Here is a 19,561-nt window from a genome sequence, read left to right as displayed (position 1 = left end):
ATGGTCTGCCTGCCCGAGTGGTTTTCAGTTATTGGACTTCTGTACTAGTCACAGTTTGTCCATAACTAACACCAGAAGGTTTGAACACTGAACAGAAGGATGAACACCGTACAGATGGGTGTTCACAAGTGCACTTGGCACCAGGACACCCAGGTCGCAGGTCAGATCTACTGCTGTGTTTTCTGGACACTCGATTGAAGAGAGGAGCAGAGCTGCCAACTGATCACCACCTGGTGGTGTGGGATCAGGTGTAAATAGAGCCAGGGGACTCTAGGGTGGGCTCTCCCATCACTGGGGCAGAAGTCACTGAGGTGGATGAGATCCGTCGCGAGTTTCTCAAGTCTCTGGATGTTGTATTCAAGAAGGGGGAAAGAGGGATCACACTCCTCGGCATCCCTGTCATCGGCTGGAAAGGAGAGTGTAGTCGAGTTAGCCGAATGTCAAATTTAAGAGGAACATTGCAGTTTTCGCCCTGACCTTGGAACACTGGACCGGCCCTACAGCCTTGCAGGGGCGTTGGAGGGGGCATGGGAGTTTGCCCAACCAGCCAGTTGCGTCATCCAATCTTTGCATTGTGTGTGAGAGACTGGTTGCCAGCAGTAAGTCAAACTTGTTTCCAGTCAGGGTTGGACTGCCCTTTGTCATTGGTTCTGTTCATAATCTTTATGGACGGAATTTCTAGGCAAAGCCAAGTGGTGGAGGGTGTCAGTTTCAGTGGCCTTAGGATTCTGTCTCTGCTTTTTGTGGATAGTGTAGTCCTATTGGCATCATTGAACAGTGACCTTCAGCTCGCACTGGGATAGTTCATGGTGGTAAGGGTAAAGGCACATTGATGGAGTAACAGACTTCAAAATAACACAGGAGTTCTATCCATCAAGTGGGGTTCTTTATCTTCAGGGTAGAGTTTCCACTGATACTGATTGCTCCACCTCTACCTGAACTTGTGTAATCAATACTCATGATTTTATGATAATGATAAGTATAAGCAATTAAGTTGTCTCATTTCACTTTAAACTGAATGAATCCAGCAGATTTTTCCAAATGGTAGTTTTCACATTCTAAAGCAAATACGAAACATACAAATTTCCTTGAATGTATAGATATGAAGTTTGCAGGATATGGTTTTGTGGACAGGCTGCAAAATGACTGAATTAACTGTACTAACATTGTTGGTTTGTTTTAAGTAAGGGGATTTTAACTTTTGCTAAAATCCCTGCAGGAGAAAATGAAGGGCAAGAACAAACTGGTGCCTCGTCTGCTGGGTATCACAAAGGAAAGTGTGATGAGAGTGGATGAGAAGACCAAGGAGGTTATCCAGGAGTGGAACTTGACCAATATTAAACGCTGGGCTGCCTCACCCAAGAGCTTCACCTTGGTGAGTTCTTCATGGAAAGACAGAACATTGCAGAGGAAAGGTTAACTGTATGAAAGGCATCAGCTTACATTCATATCTTCACTCATGGTACCAATGTTTTTGCATTGAAGCGCGATCTGCTGTGATTGCATGTGACTGAATGGCTCAATATGCCTGATCCTGCAGGCTGTGCTTGGAAAGCATACACCATTTTTAAAACCTTTGCTGTGTTCAGTTTTCATTTGTTTTATGACTGTTGAATCCATTAATGGTTTCAAATCCTGTGTGCACATGCTCACCTTGAATCTCTTTGACTGGACAAATGAGAACCAAGTTGGTACAAATAGAAACTCTGGCATAGATGTTAACAGCTACATCAAGATGTTTAAAAATGATTAAAATGGTTTGAGGATTACAAGTTGTGTTTAAACAACATTTCCAGGCCTCTCCTTCCAAAGAATCAGCTATATAGCTATATTTATATTTTTTCATGTATATGTCCCTCCATGGTATTGTAGCATGATGTAGAGAAGGACATCTCATTTCTCTCCAAATGAATTTCCTCTATTTCTGTCTCCTCATATTAATGTGGTTAATTTTGGTGACCACAAGTAACACTGCATCTTGGGAGTGTAGAGTTAAAGTTGTATAATAAGGTACTATGTGCTCTTTTGTGAGTCCATATGCAGCATTCTGGATTATCTGGAGAGTCTTTAGAGACTTAGTAGCCCAGCATGGAGGGAATAAATGCATGGTCTGCTTTTTCTGTATCTTTTTGAGACTAAGGTGAAAGAAGGCAGCCCTGAAAATTTGAGCAATGTATGTTAAAGGACATATCCTGATCAAAAATAACTCCCAGATTTCTTACAGTGGGGCAGGACGTGAAGGTCATGCCATCCAGGGTAGATGTATCAACAGATATTTTGTTTCTAAGATGTTAACGTTCGGCTCAGTAACTTCAGTTTTGTCTGAGTTTAGAAGTGGAAACCATGCTTCTTCTGGGTTTATTGATAAATATAATTGTGCATCATCTGTAACAATGAAAATGTGTTTCTTAATAATATTACCAGTGGGGAGCATATATATATATATAAGGTGAATAATATCGTTCTGAGCACAGAACCTTGGGGGACTCTGTAGCTAACTTTTCTGTGTATGGACCCAGCTGAGGCTGATCAAGCCTCAACTTGTGCCCTAGCCGCACTGTCCCACGCATCTGTTATCTTGATCCAGAGCCTCCTAGAGACTTTTTCTGGAGCCTCTTTGTTGTTTTGGATGGCTTTCCTTTTCCTCTTGCCTTTTGATGCGAAACACAGTATAGGATCTGCAGAGAGGCTGTCCTGCAAAGTGTTTGCACCCCAGGTAAGACTATGCCTTCCAGACTGTGGCAGTCCCTGACGAGACCCTATTTCTCACTCATTCACTTGTTTTTCCCATAGCTCTGTGAGCTACAGCATGACAGATTTCTTATTTGCTTCAGATACCAGAATAATGCCAAGTCTGTGGGTGATCTTGGTGACATGCTGGGGGAACGTAAGCTCTCTGGCCAAGTCTGCAGTGAGCTGCCAATCCGGAGTTGAGCAGCCCCCTTGCTACTTGAACCAGGAAGTTTTTGGTCATAGCAGCCGTTTTGGCCCATATGCTGCAGGGGTGCCCCCTGCATATGTATGTTAATCGATAAATCTAAGGTTGTTCCTTATTCTTTTAGGACTTCGGAGACTACCAGGATGGTTACTACTCTGTGCAGACCACTGAAGGAGAACAAATAGCTCAACTTATTGCTGGTTATATTGACATCATCCTCAAAAAGGTAATAGTTGGTATAAGTATGGGGTAGATATTACAGTGGTAATGTATTAATTTAAGATATTATGTTGCCTCATCAACTATATACTTTTTTTCTGAATGTTTCAAACAAGTTGGGAGTAGCAAGAGTAACAAAAGACTGGGAAAGCTGTGGAATGCTCAAACAACACCTGTTTGGAACATTCCACAGGGTAGTTCTCCCTTGCGAGTCGGGTCCTGCTCAAGGTTTCTTCCTGTTAAAAGGGAGTTTTTCCTTGCCACTGTCTGCTTGCTCGGGGGTTCAGGCTCTGGGTCTCTGTAAAGCATCTAGAGACAATTTTGATTGTATAAGGTGCTATATAAATAAATAAATTGAAATTGAAATTGAAATAAGCTTAGTCATTCACAAGCAAGAATGGGGCAAGGTTCACCACTTTGTGAAAATCTACAACTAGGCAAATAGTTCAACAGTTTATGCACAATTGCAATTTAAGTGTTTCACCTGCTAAAATAGATAATACTATCAAAAGATTGAGGGATTTCAGACAAAAAGGATATCTCTACTACATGTTCATTGCTTTATCCACAAATGCAAGTTAAGACTCTGCCATGCAAAGAGAAAGTCATAATTCAGCAGCATTCAGAAATACTGCAAACTTCTCTGGGCCTGAGCTCATCTGAGATGGACTCGCACAAAGTGGCAAAGTGTGGTGTGGTGTGGTCTGACAGGTCTACATTTGTCTTTGGAATTCATGATTTCCTCCAAGGTAAAGAGATGAAGGACCATCCAGCAGCATTTGTGATGGTATGGGGCTACAAGTACATCTCAGAAAATTAGAATATCATGAAAAAGTTCAATTTTTGTCACTCATTTCAGAAAGTGAAACCCCTATGCATATATAGATTAATTACACACATACATTCATACATAGAGTTGGACCTCCTTTTACATTAATTACTGCATCAGTGCGGCATGGCATGGAGACAGTCAGCCTGTGACACTGCTCAGGTGTAATGGAAGCCCTGTTTTTGTTAGATGTACTTGTATGTTGTGCCCATGGAACAGATAACTGGCACAAATATAAAGACACCATTAATGCTGAAATGTACATACTAGTTTCTGAGGAACCTACGGTGCCATCCAGATGACGTCTTTTTTAGGAATGTCTGTGCTTATTTCAGCAAGACAATGCCAAGCCACATTCTGCTGGTGTTACAACAGTGTGGCTTCAGGCTGGTACTCATTTCCCAAGCCCTTACTGAGTATTACTAAGAGAAAGACATGATGTAACAGTGTTAAACATGCCTGTCTGAGCTTTTTGGAGTGTTTTGCAAGCATTAGATTCAAAATGAAAATGAAAAGATGTTCATCAGTTTGAACACCAAATATCTTTTCTTTGCACTATAAGCAAGGGCAAAGTTGTTGCATTCTGTTTTTATTTACATTTTACAAGTTGTCACAACTTTATTCATATCTTTCTATTTTGAAAAAATAGGAAAAAGCTTAATTTAAGATATTCTCTTTCTGCTGTGAGTGACATGAGGTAGATTTCTTATTGTAGAAAAACAGCTGATATAAATGCATCTTCAACTTATGTTAAATGTAAATGGAAGAAACATACTAACAGCCATATAGACTGCAAGTCGACAGTGTCCATGAAGTGGTATTAATCAGCCCGAGCGTTAAGCTGTGTAGCTCACAGAGTCAGCCATCTTCTGATCTATTTTTTATTCTACAGTTTTATGTTTCAAAGATTATAAATATCAATAATTAGCTAGTAAATGCCAACTTTTCCTCAAACATCTCCTTTTCTCTGACTGTTTCTAATATCCAGCCCTAACATACTTGTTCAGTGCCACCGTCAAACTTCTGCATAGGAGAAGTAATATGAAATCTGTTGATACTTTTGAATCAAGCGAAAACAACATGGACTCCATCTTGTAGTCCCCTGTTTAAGGAAAAAATTGATTGAAAACTGCCAGTACATTGGTTACATTTGTTCTGTTAGCATGAATAATGGTTAATCTTTTTTAATTAGGATTCCTCTGTTGTCTGTTACATTGTAGTCTCACATAGCCAGTGTGGTCACTACTGATGTAATTACTGTCTTTCAACAGAAAAAGAGCAAAGACCACTTTGGCTTGGAGGGAGATGAAGAGTCAACCATGCTGGAAGACTCTGTGTCACCTAAAAAGTAAGTGCTTGTGTTAATGATACAGCATATCATGATTGCTAGTTCGTTTGCTGAAACTGAAATGTTCATTTTCAGTCAGCGGTAAAGAGCAATAGTTTTAACTGTATTCATCAATCTCTCCTGTCCCTACTGTCCAGTTGTTATAGTACAGACAGATGCAAAATCTGGGCGAAAATGCTAATACACTGATTGGATTGTTCTTCAGTGGTTAGTCTGTTCACAGCAGTCAGCTGCAGTGTTTGCTAGCACTGCCTCCACTCCCAAATTTCCTATGAGAAATCTTCCATTGTCTTCCATTCCAAGTAATTTTCCTGTTCCTTCTTTCACAACATTTCAGGTCAACAGTGTTGCAGCAGCAGTTCAACAAGGTGGGAAAAGTGGAGACAGGCTCAGTGGCCCTGCCAGCCATCATGCGTTCAGGGGCTGGAGGTCCAGAGAGGATCCAGATGGGCTCCATGCCTCAGGGCAAGTCGCACATCACTAGTGGGCAGATGCACCGAGGACACATGCCTCCACTGGTAAAACAGCAACACCTCACTATAGGCATTAACTTGCAGAATTTGACTCAAAATGATCTGCATTTGTTCTGTGGCTTAAGTACTTAAAATGAACAAATTTACAAATGTATCATTAAAAAACCTATCGCGCATTTGAAAGTACAGGTAGACATCTACCAGCTTGGGCTTGGCAATGATATGATATTTTGTTTTACAAAACATGGAAATTTTTTTCGAGACAGACATTGTTGAAAAGGATTAAACCACAAAGTGTTTGTTGCCTGAATGCTAATTCAGCATCATACTACATTAACTACTTCCTCATATACATGAAAGCCAGCAATTCAATTTAATTTTTAGAGAAATGTGTTCACAGTCGCGCTATGTACCTATTTAAGAAAAAGGACTTAAAGATTTTTAATTTAAAAACACAAATATGGAGACTTTTTAAACCTCGATTCTCAGTCCTTAGTAACTTTGCATAGATTACTAGTGTGGAGGTATGGAGTAGGGATTGGAGGTGGGAATTGATAAGTTTTTATGAATATCAATGCCATTGTCAATTCTGCCTATCATTCTGCCAATTCCTTATCAATTCTGTTATCCATTCCTGAGTAGTTCATTGAATGACACAAAGGAGTTCTACACAGTCTTCTGCACCAAAAGCAACCATTTTATTTTTTTCCCAAAATTATGTCATGAACATATTCAACTCTAACATACTGAACAACACCTTGTATATAGTGTAGAAAGAAAATATAGTCTACATAATTTAGATGGATACAATAAGTAATTAAAACAAGAATAGACATTTAACACTTGAACATGCTAAATGTCAGCTTAACACTCCTTTTCTTAAAAAGGATATTGTAAATGAGTAACAATGGACATAAAAGTCCTCTTTAGAAAAATAGTCATGTCTGCCACTTTAACATATTGTTGATTTAACTTACTATAAGCTTAAACCAGATTTAACCAAAATTATTGCTTAACACTCCTTGCACACTGTGGTTTATTTCGACTCAATCCTCTACTCACTGTCCTGCTGCGACAAATACTCTCTACTGCTGAGATATGTCCTCAACAAGTAATGTTTGTAAAAAAAACTGTCATATCCAGCTATTTTGGGAAATTAGCCTTTTTAAAACTGAAACTATTTATTTATGATTTTTGTTTTGTTTTTTTAAGATTTATGTTTTTTGTAGGAACCAGTGGGCTTGGGGAGGGGTTTCAGAATGTACTGAGAGACACATCATTGGTATAAAAAATATATGCGTATCACTATGTTTTACATATAGTGATATATTTTTAACACAGAACTCGGAAATTCGCAAATGTAATTTGTGCAAAGTTAAAATACAGAAATTGAATTAACTATTAATGTTAATGTATTATTGTACATTGCTACATTTTTGTGTTCACAGACTTTAGCACAGCAAGCTCTGACTGGAACCATTAACTCCAGTATGCAGGCTGTCCAGGCTGCCCAAGCTTCTCTGGATGACTTTGATACCCTGCCACCACTGGGAACAGACGCTGTGAGATTAAATCTAATTTATTCTGATTCCAAATGGATTGATTTGAACAGTGATATGATTACTAAACAATTCATTATTGATCTTAGTCACCAGAGGATGTTTTTTTTTCTCTGTTCAAGGCATCCCAAGCCTGGCGTAAAAACAAGATGGATGAGTCTAAGCATGAGATCCATTCTCAGGTTGATGCCATCACAGCAGGCACTGCATCCATGGTCAATCTCACAGCAGGTAGAAATGCTTTGCTTCACCATACCCTCTACTTAAAGCATCTAGTATGTGTAACAGTGGTGTGGAAAGGAGAAAGAACACTGCAGTGATTTAGAACAGTACTCTTCTTTTTTTCTTAATGAAAATCAATCAATACAACTACCATTACTTTTAACTGTGAACTTTACTGTCCACCAGTGAGCACCTGTAGCATGGAAATGATATCTGTATTAAACAATCAGTTTTATCATGAAGGAAATGAAAAAAATATACAAATCATATCATCCCATCAGTCATATGAATTTGTATTAAACCAAATCAACAAACCCTTAATTTATTTCAAAATCATTACGTGATCAAGATTAATTCACACAGTTGAGGGAGGGGTGGGGATGGAAATCCCTCTTTTGTACCACACACAACACCCACCAGGAGTTCCTCAAGGGCATCTAGGAGTCAAACCCTAAGAGGAATGAAGATCCCCTTCAATGCTGAAGCATTAAAGAAGCTAACTATTCTTAGACAGAGATGGCTTCCTGTATCCTGATGTTAGGGCTGTTGAAACCTTAACGTGTTAATACATTGTGGCTGTGCAAGTCAATGCAATAATTACAACTATATAAACGTTCGCACAGATCTGGTAGAGCCATTCACTCTTGTTCTCTTGCCAAGTTCGTTTGTGCCATCTCTCGCTATCAATTTATTTACTTTAAAATCCCAAACAGTCTTTTTAAAGACTATCCCCGTCTCAGCCCTAGCCAGTTATTTGTTTTAACTGTTAGGCTGCTGTTAACTGCTCTCCATTCACCATATTGCAACACAACTACGACTCAACTAACACTCATACAAACACACACACACACTCACAAAGGACTACAATCATCAAGTCATAAAATAAAATCTACATTGCCTGAAGAAATCTTAATTGTGTATTAAAGATTGTATCTAAGTCCCGACTCTGATTAGCCTCCAATTCTATAGTCTCTCAACATAGCCACATGCATGCACACGTGCACACACACGCATACGCATACGCACACGCGTGGATGGGCCTCAGTCAGGCTTGCCCATGTACACACTGCAATTTTACTCCATACTTCTCAAGGTCTGTCAGGATGTACAGGGCATGAACAGCATTTCAAGTCGAGCCACAAATTCTCTGTTGGATTGAGGTGTTAGTGTTTGGTCACTGCCAAACACTGCAGCATCTGGTCTGATTACAAAAAAATCTCCTTTTTGGCCTCCTCAGATCAAAGAACCTTCTTCCAGTTGGCCTCCCACATGCCTTTGGGTGAACTCCAGTTGTGATTTAAAATGATTTTTCTTTCCCATTGATTTTTTTTTTCTCCCATAAAACATTGACTGGTGGAGAACCCAGGTAACAGTTGTTGTATACAGGGTCTCTCCCATCTGAGCTGCTGAAGCTTTTAACTCCTTCAGCCTGCTCTTGGCAAATTTACAGGTTCCATATTCTTTCCATTTCTTAATGATGGATTTAACTCCAGTCCAGGGGATGTTCAGTGACTTGGAATTTTTTTTGTATCCATGACATTATGTCTTTATAATTAATTGACATCACTTTGTAGAAATATGTTTTCACTTTTACATTGAAGAGGATTTTTTTTGTAATTTTTTTTTTGTCAAAAAAAGCCAAATTATATTGACAGTGATTCCATCTATCTATTTATCTCAACCTACCTACCTGTCTGCCCTCAGGTGACCCAGCAGAGACGGACTACACAGCCGTGGGCTGTGCTGTTACTACAATTTCCTCCAACCTGACAGAGATGTCAAAGGGTGTCAAGTTGCTGGCAGCGCTCATGGATGATGAAGGAGGAAATGGGCAACAGCTGCTGGGTGCTGCCAAGAACTTGGCCTCTGCTGTCTCTGAAATGCTGAAGACTGCCCAGCCTGCAAACACAGAGGTATGCAGCAAAGCTACAAGGGAGATGTAGTTATGTTATATTGTTTTGCATCTCTGCTTTTTGTTGTTTATATTTTATCCATAATATCTTTTTGTTGTAGCCTCGTCAGAACCTGCTGCAGGCTGCAGGAAATGTAGGCCAGGCCAGCGGGGAGTTGCTATCTCATATAGGAGAGACAGACACTGATCCACAGTTCCAGGTGTGTCCATCTTAAATTTGAATTATACACTTTCTGTTTTATTTTTATAGTTTTTGATGGTACTTAATTCTTGCTTTGTAACACTACTAGTCGAACCTCGGATCCAAGAGGAACAATGCGGTTTTCGTCCTGGTCGTGGAACACTGGACCAGCTCTATACCCTCCGCAGGGTGCTTGAGGGTTCATGGGAGTTTGCCCAACCGGTCCACATGTGTTTTGTGGACTTGGAGAAGGCATTCGACCGTGTTCCCCGTGGCATCCTGTGGGAGGTGCTCTGGGAGTATGGGGTCCGGGGTCCTTTGCTAAGGGCTGTGCGGTCTCTGTACTCTCGGAGCAGGAGCTTGGTCCGCATTGCCGGCAGTAAGTCGGACCTGTTCCCAGTGCATACTGGCCTCCGGCAGGGCTGCCCTTTGTCACCGGTCCTGTTCATTATTTTTATGGACAGGATTTCTAGGCGCAGCCAGGGGCCGGAGGGTGTCTGGTTTGGGAACCACAGGATTTCATCTCTGCTTTTTGCGGATGATGTTGTCCTGTTGGCTTCTTCAGGCCAGGACCTTCAGCGTGCGCTGGGGAGGTTCGCAGCCGAGTGCGAAGCAGCTGGGATGAGAATCAGCACCTCTAAATCCGAGGCCATGGTTCTCGACCGGAAAAAGGTGGTCTGTCCCCTTCAGGTTGGAGGAGAGTTCCTGCCTCAAGTGGAGGAGTTTAAGTATCTCGGGGTCTTGTTCACGAGTGAGGGAAGATGGGAGCGTGAGATTGACAGGCGGATTGGTGCAGCGACAGCAGTAATGGGGTCGTTGTACCGGCCCGTCGTGGTGAAGAGAGAGCTGAGCCGCAAGGTGAAGCTCTCAATTTACCAGTCAATCTACGTTCCTACCCTCACCTATGGTCATGAACTTTGGGTCATGACCGAAAGAACGAGATCTCGGATACAAGCGGCTGAAATGAGCTTTCTCCGCAGGGTGGCGGGGCGCTCCCTTAGAGATAGGGTGAGGAGCTCTGTCACCCGGGAGGAGCTCGGAGTAGAGCCGCTGCTCCTCCACATCGAAAGGAGCCAGTTGAGGTGGCTCGGGCATTTGTTCCGAATGCCCCCTGGACGCCTTCCCGGGGAGGTGTTCCGGGCATGCCCCACCGGGAGGAGGCCCCGAGGAAGACCCAGGACACGCTGGAGGGACTATGTCACTCAGCTGGCCTGGGAACGCCTTGGGGTCCACCCGGAAGAGCTGGAGGAAGTGTCTGGGGAGAGGGAAGTCTGGGTATCCCTGCTCAAGCTGCTGCCCCCGCGACCCGGTCCCGGATAAAGCGGAAGAAGATGGATGGATGGATGGATGTAACACTACAAAAACCTGCAAAAAAGAAAAAACAAATCAAAACATGTATAATGCAGTGAAAGTATGTTATTTTGAATACAATTGACAATGGCCACCTTGTAACATTATTGGCCCTCACTGAGTAAGTATTTGTACAAACAGGTTTATTTTTAAATGACTTTCTGGAGCCATTTAAGACAAATTTCAGTTTTTTACATACCCAGAATTGTCTCCCAGTTATGGGTTAAATGTGGGAAGTATTCCAGACTTGTGAGAAAATCAAGATTCTGAGGCAGTGCCAGGAACACTGCCAAATCTTTTCCAGTCATTTTACTTCCCTGCAATATTGCTAGATTTATTATTCTTTTCATATAGTGATTATGTATTCCATACATTTATGTAATTACCAACATTCAAATTTTTACAACACAATATCACTAATAAGAGTCCTTCCTTCAACCCTCACTGGTAATGTAATGCTAACTATTGCATGTGTTAACTGTTAACAGGACATGCTGATGCAACTGGCTAAGGCTGTGGCTAATGCTGCAGCAGCTCTTGTGCTCAAAGCCAAGAACGTGGCCCAGAAGGCAGAGGACTCAGCCCAGCAGAACCGGGTCATTGCTGCAGCTACTCAGTGTGCTCTGTCCACATCTCAGCTGGTGGCCTGCACCAAGGTGAGTAATCTACCTGATAGCTGAACAGTTACCATAGTATTCACAATCTGGTAATTGAGCAGAACAGTTTTATAAACTTGGATTTTTTTGTTGTATGTGAATGCATATTATCACTTCACTATTTCACCTACTTCACCTTGTCAAGGTGGTGGCTCCAACCATCAGCTCCCCAGTATGCCAGGAACAGCTGATTGAGGCAGGCAAACTGGTCGCCAAATCAGTAGAAGGATGTGTAGAGGCATCACAGGGGGCCACCGGTGATGAGGGCCTCCTGAAACAGGTGGGTGTGGCTGCAACAGGTGTGACTCAGGCCCTCAATGAGCTGCTTCAACACATCAAACAGTACGCCAGTGGAGCCCATCCTATTGGACGCCATGGAGAAGCCACTGATCGTATTCTGGATGTTACAGAGAACATCTTCAGCTCAATGGGAGATGCTGGTACGTGAAGAGAGCTAAAACCATGACCAGAGAGTTCGCACAGATCATGCTGTGTTTACTTTCAGCTTGGCATAAAAATCAGTCTGCTCCAGATTAATGCATTTAGACATCTACAAATTCTCAATTTTTAGCTTTTTGTAAAAGATATCTGATGGCTTGATCAAATATCAGATATAATACGGTATGTGTTGTGGATACTGATGGTCTCGAGAGGAGGTAGCATAGAGATGTTATAAATACTAGATAGCGGACTCTAACAAGACTTTAACAAGACATGGCTAACTATTATTGCTGAATATTTGGTCAGTCAGTGAGGGAGCTGTTTTCAAGGGATTTCAAAGAAAATCAGTAGTGTTTGGAGCTCCTCTAAAGCTAAGGCTACAAAGAGGCTCAGAGAACTGGCTTCAAAATCACAGGTGACCAGGCAGACAGATCCAAGGGGTTGAGTGAAGGCAAAGCCAAAATGGCAATTAGATGTCCAAAAGGCCAGGGAGTCAAAACACAAGAATGAATGCTGAAATGAAGGACATGAAGGTACATAAGGAACTAGCGACTAGATACATTGAAAGCTTATTATACATACACGAGGGGTAACTAGAAACAGGTGAACCTGAACCGGAGAAAGCTACTCACAGTGGTGGGAAAACAGATGGAAGCATGAAAGTAGAATTATACAACATATAAAATCTAACAAAATAAATCAGGAAAAACAAAACTAAGCAGTCTGACTGCAAGAGGTGTCAGGGACATGTGTATCATGCACTATGATGAACACTGCAGAGAATATAAAATATGAATGATATCTAGCAATGATAGTAGCCCCAAGGGTGGAATTTTCCTTCAGAATCCAATGTTTTCATCCTTTCCCTCTCCTCTCATCCACCAGGAGAGATGGTTCGTCAGGCTCGTATTCTTGCTCAGGCCACATCTGATCTGGTCAATGCCATCAAAATGGATGCAGAGGGAGAGTCAGACCTGGAGAACTCACGCAAGCTACTGTCAGCTGCCAAACTGCTGGCTGATGCCACTGCAAAGATGGTGGAGGCTGCTAAGGTCTACACTTGTCTTTCTGTTTCATAGGCTTGTTTTCACGTAATAGATAGATAGATACTTTGTTGATCCCGTGGGAAATTCAAGAACAGATGTCTTACTGTGTAATGGTCTGTGTTTTATGTCAGGGTGCAGCAGCAAATCCTGACAGTGAGGAGCAGCAGCAGAAGTTGCGAGAGGCTGCAGAAGGTCTCCGCATGGCCACCAATGCAGCTGCACAGAATGCTATCAAGAAACGTCTTGTCAATAAGCTGGAGGTAAAAAGGAAGAAAATAAAACAAAGAACTACAGAAATCTTATTGATATTTGCAATTCCTGATTGTGTTTTGTGTTGCCTACACAGAGTAATTGTATTGACCAGATTGATGATTTATTGCCTTGGAATCGCAACAGCTCCACATCAGATTCAATTAACAAAATTCAGTCACCTTTTAAAATGGGTCCTGGGTCTTCCTTGGGGCCTCCTCCTGGTGGGATGTGCCCGAAACACCTCCAGGGGGGCATCCGAAACAGACGCCCAAGCCACCTCAACTAACTCCTCTCGATGTGGAGGAGCAGCGGCTCTAGTCCGAGCTCCTCCTAGGTGACGGAGCTCCTCACTCTATCTCTAAGGGAGCACCCCAATACCCTGTGGAGGAAGCTCATTTCGACCAGTTTTATCCGAGATCTTGTTCTTTCGGTCATGACCCAAAAGTTCATGACCATAGGTGAGGGTAGGAAAGTAGACTGACTGGTAAATCCAGATCCTCGACTTCAGCTCCTACTTTATCACGACGGACCGATACATCAACTGCATTACTGCTGTCGCTGCACTGATCCGTCTGTCAATCTCACACTCCCATCTTCCCTCACTTGTGAACAAGACCCCAAGATACTTGAACTTCTCCGCTTGAGGGAAGAGCTCTCCTCCGACCTGGAGGGGGCAGACCACCTTTTTCAGGTTGAGAACCAAGGCCTCAGATTTGGTGCTGATTCTCCAACCCCTTAACACTCGGCTGTAACCTCCCCAGTGCACGCTGAAGGTCCTGGCTTGAAGAAGCCAACAGGACAACATTGTCTGCAAAAAGCAGAGATGAAATCCCAAACCAGAGACTTCAGCTAGGGTGATGAATGGATCAGCCTCTGGGTGCCCAGTCTCTGCTTCCATGACAGAAGGTGTGTCAGCAGGAATGAGGAGATCCTCAAAGTATTTCTTCCACCGTCTGACAATGTCCCCAGTTGAAGTCAGGCCTCTCCGAACTCTTCCCAGACCCAAATTTTTGCTTCCATGACTGCTCGGGCGGCAGCACGTTTGTCCTTCCCGTCAGCTACCCGTCAGCTGCCTTGGGAGTCCCACAATCAGGCTTGATAGCACTCCTTCTTCAGCTTGACGGCATACCTTACTTCAGGTGTCCACCACCCGGTTCGAGTATTTCTTGCTCTTAAACTAAAAGAACTGCAAGAAGAGTATTACTTCTGCAATATTATGTGACTGTTATCACATGATATTGTGGAATAATTAACACTTGGCTCTTTTGGTCATTTAATTTTTAATTTAATTTAAGTGTCCTCATACTGGTTCTGCTGATATTATCAGTTATACAAACCTAAATGATATTTATTGCTACTCATACACAAATACAGTGTTTAAAGCTGACACATCTGTTTCCTGTCAGAATGCAGCCAAACAGGCAGCAGCAGCAGCCACTCAGACCATAGCTGCTGCCCAGCATGCTGCCTCCTCGAACAGGAACCAGGCTGCCCAGCAGCAGCTTGTCCAGAGCTGCAAGGTAAACCTACATCAGATTGTTGAGCACTCTTCACAGACCACTTTGTCTTCTAAACATAAGTTTAGTTTTCATTTTTAGTTTTTTTGCTTGTTCTCTCACTGTTCACATCTTGTGTTTGCAAGTCTAACTGAAATTACAGCAAATAATCCAGTTGTGAAGTCAAAAACACAGGTTTACAACAAAGATGAATGTATTCTGACCTACATAAATACATAGATTTCTCACTTCTGGTTACAGTGTCTGCTTTTATGAACTGAATTATAACAGAACATTCACTCTAATTTCAGTTAGACTTAGGATGAGCTAAATAGAGAGGACAGAACAGAACATAGAGCTCCATTCAATTTTTTTAAATGTGAGGTAAAATCCTGTGTGTGTGTCTGTGTGTCATCAGGTGGTGGCAGAGCAGATCCCTCAGCTGGTTCAGGGAGTCAGAGGCAGCCAGTCTCAGCCTGACAGCCCCAGTGCTCAGCTGGCCCTCATCAGCGCCAGCCAGAACTTCCTCCAGGTAACACTCACATTTTTTTATACTGGAAGCACCAGCAATGGAATTGTATGGCACAGAGGAATAAGTGACAATTCATTGTTTTTTTGGTGTTTTTCACAAGATATGTTGACTGTAACTACCCTGCAAGTCTCTGCAAGATTATTTCTGTTGTATTTATAAATAACCTGTGTTCATGTTCAACTCAAGAGTCACAAATCCAGAAAAAATAGAACAACAGCATACTTGGGAGTATGGTCCACAGTATGAAGCAATGGTTAAAAATACATTGTATTAATGTAAATATTCATAGTCTAGAGGATGAGGTTGGTGAATGTTTTTAATGACCTTCCCTTTTCATTTGACCCTTTAAAGAAGACCCCTTGGCGCTAATGGGTTAGGGTTAGGGCAAGGACTTTTGCAGCAATCCACCTTTAGTACAAACATAAGTTGTTTTTGACACACTCCTGGAAAGGCTCTAAAATTAGCTAATGAAGCCTAGTGTTGATAGTATTTTCTCTTTTCCTCTTTCTCTTTTTCTCTTCTCTGCTAGCCTGTCGCAATCTTGTTTAAATGAAACCCAGTGTTAATAGCTTCCCTCTCTTTCTCTTCTCTACTAGCCTGGTGCAAAGATGGTAACAGCCTCCAAGGCAACAGTTCCCACCATCAGTGACCAGGCTTCAGCTATGCAACTCAGCCAATGTGCTAAGAACCTGGCCAGTGCTTTGACTGAGCTCCGCACTGCATCACAGAAGGTACTGTCTTTCAACCGTCTGTATGATATAGTCTTTATAATGTGGACTCACCAAAATTCATTAACAGCCTTTTAAGAATTACCCAGCGAACACTCCAGAACTTTGTCTAACTTAATCCCACTTCCTCTACAAGATACAACATGTCTATTCGACAATTACTACTGTACTGAGCACTGTATTGACTGTATTAATACTGTCAAGTCTTGTCAGATTTTTAGGCATCCCATTCAGCTCTGTCTGTGAGCAAGTTACATTCCCAAAAATATCAGTAAAAAGTACTGTGATACAAATAATGAGTAAATTGACATAAAGATAGATGCTAAAAATATTTTAATGTTATGTATATATATATATATATGTAACAATATAATAAGGTAAGGAGGAAAAGATAAAAGATATTAAACAGCAGATCACTAAAGCCTATGGCAGATGATGTTATAGTGTGAGGAGCAACAGAAATATCCTTCTGAAATCATAACAAGTAAATTGGCAGCCATGATGATAATGATTATATGAACAGATTCATTTTTGAAAATGACAACTCAAAGACTGAGGGAATGCTGTCAAAAATATAATATAAATATAAATATAAAAATATAAATAATAATTGAAAATATAGATATAAATTGTTATATATAATTGTTTATTTAATAACAATTGTTTATTTTTATCAATTTCTAAAATGCAAAGTGCGCGAACAAAAGGGAAATTTAAATCAAATCAATATTCAATGTTACTGCCCTTTCCCTTCAAACCAGCATCAGTTCATATAGATACATTTGCACAAAGTCAGGGATTATACTCAGGTGTATGATCAACCAATTATACCAAACAGGTGCTAATGATCATCAATTTCACATTTAGGTTGAAATGCAGTCATTAGCTGAAACAGAAACAGCTGTGTAGGAGGCTTAAAACACAACATTATTGTTAAATATATATATATATATATATATATATGTATATATATATATTCTTTTTTTAAGTTACTTTATTAATCCCAACCTGGGAAATTACTTCTCTGCATTTAGCCCATCACTGATTGAAACACAATCACAACATGCAGTGAAACACACAGAAGCAGTGGGCTGCATCAAGCGCCCGGGGAGCATATTGGGGGTTAAGTGCCTTGCTCAAGGGTACATCATGGGGGATGGGGACATTATCACTCCACCACACTCAGATTTTTCCTGCTCCTCCATTGGGGGAATCGAACCAGCGACCTTCCGATCACAAGCTGCTTCTCCAACCTCTAGGCCACGGCCGATTGATTTTAGATTTCTCTTCTGTTCATTTACTGCATTTTGTTAATTTATGAAAATAAACTATTAACACTTCCATTTTTGAAAGCATTCTTGATTTATAGCATTTTTTCACACCTGCCTAAAACTTTTGCACAGTACTGTATATGTACAGTACTATAAACTTTTGTACAGTAGTGTATATATACATACATACATACATACATATACTGTATGCATATATATATATATATATACACATTCAGTAGGTGTTTTTATATTTTATTTGATTTTATAAGAAAAAAAAATCAAACATTTGCCATATGCATGGATTCAAGGAACTTTTATTGTCATACCAGCTCACATTTACATGTTTATGGTACGAAATTAGGACTCAGGTCCCGGGAGCAATAAGTAGAATATAAAAATGTGAAATGAAAAGTTGAATAAAATAGTAGAATAGAAAAATAAAAAGTAGAATATCTAAGCTAAATACAAATAGAATATAAAACTAAATATTTAAATAAAGAAGCCAGTTGTAGCATGTGTAGCATAAATATGCATGTGCAATTGTATGCAAGTATGAGGTAGGGAAAGTAGTCCGTAATATTGCACTTGTAGGATTAAGTGTTTGTAGTGCAGGTCTGTGTTGTGGGGGGTGGGGTGACTACAGGGCATGGCTAGAGTTTGTCATCTGTAAAGCTATCAGAAATATGGTAATATTTATTTCAACATTCTTACTCTTCTCTAGAGGGAAGCTTTGTTTTCGTCATATCCTGTCTAAATAAGAAAATTATTTTCAGGCCTGCTGCTAGACTAGACACACAGATTAGACTTTTGCATTAGTGTCCATTTTGTCAGAAGGCTGTCTTTGTCTGTCTGTTCGTGTGTCCAGGCTCAGGAAGCATGTGGTCCATTGGAAATAGACAGTGCTCTGTCAATGGTGAGAGATTTGGAGAAGGACATCAAAGAGGCCAAGGCTTCAGCTGAAGAGGGCAAGCTCAAACCACTGCCAGGAGAGACGGTGATACTCACACTCACACAGTCTTTTTTCCTTATCAGCTTGTGCCAGGTCTAGATACCCAGGGCAGAATAAGCTTCATTTCTCAAATTACTCAACAGGTGAACTGAAGAAATGTGTAGAGTGTGTGTATGAGTATCATTTGGTTTCTTTATGTCTCCTTGCTGTATTGTTCAGCTTGAGAAATGCTCCCAGGATCTGGGTACCAGTACCAAGGCTGTGAGTTCAGCCATTGCCCAGCTACTGAGTGAGGCTACTCAGGGCAATGAGAACTACACAGGTGGGTTTAACATTAACACTCTGAACAAGTGCGATGGAAAATAAAATGTCACTAATTTGTTTTGACTACCCTGTAGTCACAATCCATTGGAATATGTTTTGCCACGTGAATAAATGAAAGTTCCCTCCAGTGTACTCCAACCAAAATATTAGAAGTAATGTGTTTTTTTTTTTTTAAATTATAAAATAAAATTTATTCTGCACCTGTGAAATGAACTAACTGAAAATGTGCAAGCTGACTGTTTGCATCAGGTTGTATTATACAAAGAACCAATCAAATTGAAATATTTCATTATTAAAAAAAATCTAAAAAAAAAAAAATCATTTGAATATATATATATATATATATACTGTATATATATTTTTTTAAGGGAACTGAAATTTTCCGTGTTTCCCCCTGCTTCCTTTTACAGTAACAGAATAGTTTATCTCAGATGATTTTAAATTTTATTGCACTTTATATATCCATGACACAGATAGAAGAAGAGAAAGACAGAGACAATGTAACCTGGTCACTGTGTTTTTACTCTACATTCTATCCTGACACTCTGTGCACTTTGACTAGCTGGGGCCTACAAGCCCATTACCCTCAAACTCACACTTGAAAATAACTACCGTAAATTCCGAACTACAGAGCGCACCTGATTAAAAGCCACATGCTCTAATTTAAGAAAGAAAATCAATTTTGTACTTGTACAGGCCACAGCAAGTTTTTCCTAGTAGTCAGGAGGGAGCTGCTGACACAAAGTTGTGCGTGCCCTGACGGACAGGCCTTTTCGTCTCATAAATCTAAAACACCACGATGGCCCACCTCTAAAATATTTGATTTTCATTT

At 40.9% G+C, this 19,561-nt stretch overlaps 1 protein-coding gene across 3 annotated transcripts in view; it reads left to right on the top strand.

The window, feature by feature from the left end:
• tln1 (talin 1) overlaps positions 1–19,561 on the top strand; it is a 76,086-nt gene that overhangs the window by 25,095 nt on the left and 31,430 nt on the right. For all 3 annotated transcript variants that reach the window (XM_046375121.1, XM_046375122.1, XM_046375120.1), the window contains 17 exons: positions 1,220–1,375; positions 3,063–3,164; positions 5,258–5,334; positions 5,672–5,852; positions 7,256–7,369; positions 7,489–7,597; positions 9,293–9,501; positions 9,602–9,700; positions 11,520–11,687; positions 11,833–12,127; positions 13,014–13,180; positions 13,306–13,434; positions 14,833–14,946; positions 15,341–15,454; positions 16,051–16,185; positions 18,322–18,450; positions 18,625–18,727. In XM_046375121.1, coding sequence (XP_046231077.1) covers positions 1,220–1,375; positions 3,063–3,164; positions 5,258–5,334; positions 5,672–5,852; positions 7,256–7,369; positions 7,489–7,597; positions 9,293–9,501; positions 9,602–9,700; positions 11,520–11,687; positions 11,833–12,127; positions 13,014–13,180; positions 13,306–13,434; positions 14,833–14,946; positions 15,341–15,454; positions 16,051–16,185; positions 18,322–18,450; positions 18,625–18,727 — 2,401 coding nt within the window. The remainder of the gene's footprint in view (positions 1–1,219; positions 1,376–3,062; positions 3,165–5,257; positions 5,335–5,671; positions 5,853–7,255; positions 7,370–7,488; positions 7,598–9,292; positions 9,502–9,601; positions 9,701–11,519; positions 11,688–11,832; positions 12,128–13,013; positions 13,181–13,305; positions 13,435–14,832; positions 14,947–15,340; positions 15,455–16,050; positions 16,186–18,321; positions 18,451–18,624; positions 18,728–19,561) is intronic.

The sequence above is a fragment of the Scatophagus argus genome, chromosome 20 (genome assembly GCF_020382885.2).
Source record: "Scatophagus argus isolate fScaArg1 chromosome 20, fScaArg1.pri, whole genome shotgun sequence".
NCBI lineage: Eukaryota > Metazoa > Chordata > Actinopteri > Scatophagidae > Scatophagus > Scatophagus argus.
Note: the sequence above shows the minus strand (reverse complement) of the source record. Positions and strands in the feature narration are given on the sequence as shown.